A 7,749-nucleotide genomic window follows, 5' to 3' on the forward strand; every position below is an offset into this window, starting at 1 on the left:
TTTCTTCAATATCAGCCTAAAATCACATGTGACTTCTACACTAGAAATTAACACTTATTGCCCTTCCCAAACCTTGTGAAGTATGAACCATTTCCTCCCATTTATGCAAGACAGGTACTGAGAAAGAGATTCTTAGTGATCTGATCAATGCCACGTAACACACAGCTGGCAAAAAACCCAAAAAACTCAATGCTGTTGTTGTTACATGATCAGAATAAACTTTTATCTCTGGCATTGCAGCTACAAAAATTATGTTTCATACCATCCTCCTGTCCTTCTTTACTCGTCTTCCTGTCGATGCCTACCTCACTTGTGCCACTACCAAGGAAGTTGTGTAAAAATTTGCATAATTTTAAGTGTGCAGACAAGCCTAAAAGAGCCAGTGGCAAAGTTCAAACATTTGAAGTTCAACTGTGTACTGGCTGGATGGGTGGCAGAGTGATGTTGGATCAACATCTTCAAAACCATTTTTAACAATTCAAAACTAAGTTTAATATTTTTGCAGCATTTTGGAGGGAGAGAAACTTTCCTTACCCATCTTCTGGCATAGAGGGTTGCAAAGTCCTGCACTCTTTGGGTGTAAAGACAACATCCAAATCATCTTCTGGAAAATCCCCAAGTTCTTGTGCTAGATCTAATTCCGAGTTGTTCAGCTGCGTCATCAGGAAGCCTTCAAAATCTACTGGGTCTACTGCATCATAAAATGAAGGCTAATGAGAAATAAAGAAGCATTTATTTTAGCAACAGAAGGTTCTTCTTGATAGTGTAATTTAGGCTTATTTATTTGCCTATTGTAATTCCCATTCTTTATTACACATCAGAAACAAACATCTAAACTTCTAATCTAGAAACAAGGATATAAGGGAGATGAACAAAACAGCAGTGACAGGCAATGCCAATGGGCAGGAGACAGCAGACAAAACACACTAGGAATAACAAGACCAAGTCTTGGAAGTTACTCCAAGTTACAGAGCTAAGGACTGCAGTTAGTGCTGTAGTTGCTGCCATCATGAAGATGCACTCATTTGAGGCACTGTGCCTGAAAAACACTAATAGAAATGCTCTGTGCTTTCAACTGCAAACAAAATTGAGGACAATATATACTCAAAATCATAAAAAATTACTATTTTTCATCTCTGAATATTACTGGATTCTGTATTCTTGGAGTTCTTAATTTATTGTATTTTTCAAGGGTTTGTACAGTGCTTTTGCAAATGATTACATGGAACTACTAAAGTTATTACTGCAAACCATAGATATTTCCCATTTCTACAGTGCACTGCATTGCACCTTGATAGACAGCAGTTGTATCTCATTATATTTAATTAGCCATTCCTAAACAGAAGGTCCACTCAGAAAAAAGTTAAACAACTACAAGCTGTATGACTTATGCATGCTTTTTATCTGTTTAGTGTCAGAAACAGAGGCAGAAACTAGTTTGATTTGGCACCTAGAGATGTTCTACGTACAAATAAATGTAACTTCATGTATTAAAACTGAAAATTATTTTACTTGTCATGTAACAAATAAAAATACCCTGTATGTCTTTGGGAAATGCAATATTTGTCCAGTTAAGTACAGAGACTAGAATCTTTTATCATTGATTTTCTTGAGAAGTAAAAAGTAGATCTAAAAACTACAGCTTTAGAAAAATCTATAGTTTATTTTCTGTGTGTTCCAGAAAGGCTAGTGACACCTCATCACTGTAAAAGTGAAGAAAATTAGTTGCAGCATTAGAATAATAGCACTGGAATAACTTATTTACTGTGAGGAAGAATTCTAGAAAAACCAGCTAATAAATCCTCCTTTCTGTAAAGGCCAAGGATTGCATTGCACTGATTAGCCCAGATATGTTTCACAAGGCTGTCTTCTGAAGCTGCCAGCAAAAAATACATCTATGGTGCTGCTGATGCATTGTGGGGAAAAGAAGGCTTCCAATATCCCTGGTATCAACACGCCTTTATATTCCATGCTATTCTGCCTATTGTCTCATCCAATGTGTTCTTAAGCTATCCTCCTTATACTCCAGTGTAAAAACCTGTGTGTCAAAATAAGCAAGTCTTCCCTCTTTAATGCTGAGGCCTGCTCATGCAAGGCTTTCATGGAAGTCAACTGGAATTTCACCAGAGCATGAAGCGACTCCAGTGACACCATCATTGTCTCTACAACATCAGGGATTTTAGCTCAATGGGACAATGAGAAATTTCTCAATTTATGAAACACACATTGAGACTCAAAAATGGCAAAGCTCCAGTAACTTTGAACTAAAATGGCTCTGAACTTAATATGCTGCATCAGCCCCAGTAGAAAAGAAGATGTAGTAAAAACAATAATTAGTAAATGCAAGCTTTGGAACCATTTTAGTTCTGGACATATACTTGAGGAAGTTTTTTAGATTAAAAAAATCGAGAAATGTCTTGCAGAAAGTTAAGCATATTTGGAAGAAATGTGCTGGAAACATCTAGGAGCTGCTAACCAGTTTAAACTTCTGAAAAAAATCACATATGTGCTAAATACTCCTGCAAATATTTTAGTAGAGACCTTTGAACCTAACCAAGTACCACCCTCTACCTCAGGTTCCTCTTTTAAAGGGAAACTATATTGGTTTATGCATAAACACTCCTCTGCCTGTACATTTAAGGCATCGACTAAATTACCAAAAATTTCTCTGGGAAAAGTCTTTCCCTGTCTTTGCTCTTTTTAGCCAAAAGGAAAACTTAACATTACCAGCAAGTCCATCAAATTATAAGGCAGTCAGTGGAAAAAAAATACTCTGCTGGCTTTTCATTAAAGCACTATCTCTGGTTTGCACCCAGTGTAGTGCTGAAAATGCCAGATCAAAAGTGATGGGTAAACAGTAAACCTTATTTGCTTTTTTTTTTTTTAATTAATTACTGGCATAATATGGTTGAAGGTCATTTACTGTACTGTCAGTGGGTAAATCATAGCATGTTAATATATAGATATATAAATAGGTCTGTATAGCAATTTTTACATCTAAATAAAGAAATAATATGTAATAAATATAAATATATATAACATATATTTCGATCTTATAGAAAAAGTAATTCACAGAAGATTAAAGTAAAACACAGTTTAAAGTATATAAAGGTGCACTACATCTTTTCAGTTGCTGAAGATACAATGCTTTGCATGCAAAATAGTTTTGCCTAATTCAATCTAATTTTTAGTTAACCATTATACTTCCTTTCAGAAGTAACAATAACCTTTAATTATTAGAAATATGCGCTTTTGACTATTGTAAATTAGACAACACAAATGTAAAAAAAGGTAGTGTAAAAAGTAAATGCAGGTGGAGGGAAATGATCTCCTTAACAACTGGTGCAGCTTTTCAAAGGAAACACAGAAAATGGCTTAAATAAGAAGCCAGCACTCCTTTTTGCATATCATAAAAACGTGCAAAACGATTTTCGACAGAAAATGCCAGAAACCATTACTGCAAACATACCTTTTTTAAGGATGATGAATTAGAGGCATGTAGATTGCGACAGCACACACAAAATGGCAGCTACGGCGTAACACTTGGTAACTGAAATGCTACCAAGGTTTTTGGTACCAGAAGCGGCTGTCTGCGTGCAGAAGAAAGGACCTGGCCTCGTCAGGCTGAGTAACCACAAGGAACAAGTTAAAGATCACAGTGCCTCAAATTGAGGAAGTGAGTAGTGGCAGGAGGCCCTGACACAGGAAGCAACCGCTTGCATCTAGATTTTCACAATCACTGGTGCACAAAGACTCTTCCTGCTTCTACTTATCAGATGTCACAAAAATAATCAGAAATTAAAAGGAGAGGGGCCAAAATCATAATCAGTTTCTTTTATGGTATAGTATGTTTGCAGAATACTTGTCTTCCTAAAAGGCAATAAAAAGATCTGGCATTTTTTCCCTGTGTCATAAGGGCACTGTCATATGATCTGACTTCTTTAGAGGGTGATTACATATGGAAGGCTGAAGATGATTTGGAGACACATAACAGTTGACTCAATTATGTCTGTGTCAATTGGGACATGCTTCAGCATTTCTCACTTAACACGCACATTCTACATCACTGAAAAACAGTCGGCATGTTGCCCCTGCTGCTGGCTCTGGAAACTGCGTTAAGTTGAGCTTTTTGAGCCTGTACTTTTCTGGGTATTTTTTGTCTTTATTCATTGATCTGTGGTGGTTTTGGCATGAATACAGTTGATTTTTCTTCATAGTAAATATTATGGGGCTATGTTTTGGATTTGTGCTGGAAACAGTGTTGATAATGAAGTTTGTTTTCATTATTGGTGAGCAATGCTTACAAGAATCCAAGGCCTTTTCTGCTCCTCATACCACCCCACCAGCAAAGAGACGGGGTGCACAAGAGGCTGGGAGAGGACACAGCCAGAACAGGTGACCACATCTGACCACAGGATATATCAGGCACACAAAATCATCATGTTCGGTATATAAAACTGGGGGAAGAAGGACTACCACTCAAAGCATTTACTTGAAGAAATTGTTGAATGTTTCCATCAGGGAAAGAATGTAATATACTCCAACACTAATTTGATTCATATTAATATGTAGAAGGATTGTCTATTTCAGGCTCCAAGGAACATTCTCATGTTTCTCAAAGGCATAATTTCCTCAGCTCACCAGAGAGTATTTTTAACAGTTTCAGGTAGAAGCCAGTGAAATGCAAGACAACTTAAAAGATCATTTAATTTACCCTAAAACAATTAAGCAATGTACATACCAAACCTGTGTAAAGAGAATAAACGCAGAACTTACCAGATTAAATGTAGAAAAGCCAGGGGTACTTAAGCTTCGTTGACAGGACTGTGCAAATCCTGGTTGAACAGTAAATTGCTTTCTTATTTCTGCAGACGAGTGCCTTTAATTAAGCAGAGAAAAATCCTTATAATTACAATTATCCCTTTACAAAATTCCAAATGCCAGCATTTAGTCGATTTGGTCTCCAGTCTTGGTGTTTAGAAATATATATTTATAATGATCTAGGTTCCTCTTGGTTTGCAGTTGATGCAAATCTCATAAAACATTTGCAGTCCTATATAACTAAGATTCTGTCACTCTTCCAACAGATTTTTATCATTATTTTGCAACCCTCACCACTAGGAAATGCTGTGCAAGAAAGAATAACCTTGGCCTGAAGTAAAGTGTGACTGCAGCCTTCATAGCATTACTTGCAGATTCACATCTGCAAAGCAAAAATACATTAATAAAGTAGAGAAAGAAAAATGAACATTACATAAGCAAATACTTTATTGATCAAGGGATACTTACACTACTAATGCAATTTGTTGTAAAAAGTCCAAGGCAAACCAAAGAGGGAATTAAAAAATCTGCTTACTGTATCAGCTAGACATTTAAGGAAAAAACTTAGTAAGTGCTAAGTAACTGATTGCTATGGAAGTAGAGAGACCTCAGAACTGAATTCTTCAGAAATCTCAGGGTGATAATGCACACAGTCTGAAAATATGGTAGAGTAGCTTGGTGATTTTTCATGGAAAATAATCAATTAGTAGTTAATATGACTTAGAATAATCAGCTTAGAATAATATGACTTAGAATAATCAGAATCAGTTTAAGAATAATCAGCCATGAAATGGTAACAAAACACCTACACTATATTTCACCATAAGGGTTCAGGACAATATTTTTAAAACAAGAGGCAGTAGAGCAGATTCCAAGTAAAAATAATAGCTTGCAGCCCACCAGGGCAGTCAAATGGGAACAAAGAAAACACAGAGGCAAGAAGACACTCCCTTCCACATGAGACTCTTTTAACTTAAGTAAGCATTAATAGGCATCTTAGAATTAACAAATTCCACAGGACAGTTTTGCCTGCACTTTTCCTCCTCTGTGGCCTCTTATGCCTATGACTACTGTACCTATTCTGTGGCAATTACTACAGCTTTTTTGAGCATGATGAAACCCTGAATTTCACTTAATAGGTTTCTGTTCATGTAAAGCAACAGGCACCTGACAGAAGGTATTCGACGTATTGGATTAGATTTAGAAAATAAAAGTTGCATGCATGAGTGTAGTTGTTTTTAGGTCAAAAGGCCTTGACAGTATGAGTGTAATGCTGCTCCAATCTTAGGTCAGCAGCAATCACAGACAGAACAAAGCCATCATTATAGAGAAAGTGAAGAGATCCATTTGGAAGAGGGTTTCCTACTCATCAGTGGTACTCCAAAACTGAAAACCAAGACCTTTTAAAGGTTATTTTAATGATTACATAAGCAAGAAGCCATGTAGGGAAAGTGACAGTCTGTGCACTTTGTAGATTATCTTTGATCTATTTTAGAAAGAAAAGATATCAACGACGGTGTATTAGGGACACACAAAGATGATACAGATACACCATCATCAGAAGGCATGAAAAGGCACTTATTTATTAGAAATCTACAGTTCTTATAGAAACAATGGTGGACCTAAGACCTGATTGGCCTTTAGGAATCTTCTCTCACACTATTGGTGAACTATGAATAGCACACTCCAAAGAACCATATCTATAAACAGCAGTTACAGAGAGATAATAATTGTTTTAATCCTTTCTCTGAGCTTTCTCACAGCTCTTCACAGTTTCCCAGGAAAATCCTGGGACAGCTGTGTCTCTCTCTGCTCAGAGGATATGTGATTACCACAAAAGCTTCTTGTATATCAGGGTTATTGTTACTCAATTTCCCACTACAAATAATCTCTGATAATGAATGCATGTACAAAACTTAAATTATCCAAAATTATCATTTTACTGCAGACTAAGTCAGTTTCTACCCTATGCCAAAGTATCTGTTACTGATGGAAATAGTAGAGGTAGCAGCAGAGGCAGACTGTTACAGTCTATAGCAGAAGTTGCTGCAGTAAAAAATGATATAAGACATCCCATATAGGGTTATCATTAAAATTACATCCCATATAGGGTTATCATATGCTTCAAAGAGGAAATTATATGAATTTTCAGTACAAGAGGAAGCACACATATGTATGAGGGGCCAAATTTGCTGTCTTATAAAAGCCTGGGCAAATGTAGCTCATTGAGAGCAAATATAGTTCTCAAGATCATTGTCATCAATTAGTTCCAGTGTCTCACCAATAAAAAGAACTTGCAAACTAAATCAGTCCAATGGATGACAAACCTTGTAATCTGTAATGGCAACTATCAGGTAAGAATAGTTCATTTGACTGACTTCACAGTTTTGCAGTGACTAAAAGGAGAAAGTACACTAAGAAGAACAGAAGACAGCAAAATTTGTTTGAACCAACTCAGAAATTATTGCCTAGAATTGCTAGGATTAGATTAAGGAGAGTCCCAATTGCTAAAAGAACCAAAAGCACAAGTTAATCAGGCCAGTGTGGAGGAAAGGTGGGTGTAACAGTCAGGGATCTGCACAGAGACTTTTGAAAACTTGAGAACTAAGGTGGAAACAGAGGTACTACTAGACGGCTCTTTGATAATGCCAGAATGGCTGTTGTCTGAGACATGCCTGTTTCCTGATCAAAGAGCTGCCTTGGGCACTACTGGTGAACCCTCAGGAAAATGCTATTAACAGTCATTTAGTACATGTCATGTCTTAGCTTTCATAGAGGCTGCAGTCGATCTATGCCTGGCTTACTTTTACCATCCTTGTCTGTATAGCAGGCCTGTGTGATTCTGAGGAGAGCTTTACAGTCATACTTGACAGCAACAATGGTCTATCTATGTGTTAAAAAGAAGGAAAGAAGGCAAGTGGTTAAGGA

General features: G+C 36.7%; 1 protein-coding gene across 1 annotated transcript in view; it reads right to left on the reverse strand.

Annotated features, from left to right (window-relative positions):
• Positions 1 to 677, reverse strand: part of DOCK8 (dedicator of cytokinesis 8) — a 64,143-nt gene extending 63,466 nt beyond the window's left edge. Inside the window, exon 1 of the mRNA XM_058043631.1 lies at positions 535 to 677. Within this exon, the coding sequence (XP_057899614.1) occupies positions 535 to 662 (128 nt within the window). The 5' untranslated portion in view covers positions 663 to 677. The remainder of the gene's footprint in view (positions 1 to 534) is intronic.
• Positions 678 to 7,749: the final 7,072 nt, after the last annotated feature.

The sequence above is a fragment of the Melospiza georgiana genome, chromosome Z (assembly GCF_028018845.1).
Source record: "Melospiza georgiana isolate bMelGeo1 chromosome Z, bMelGeo1.pri, whole genome shotgun sequence".
Classification (NCBI taxonomy): domain Eukaryota; kingdom Metazoa; phylum Chordata; class Aves; order Passeriformes; family Passerellidae; genus Melospiza; species Melospiza georgiana.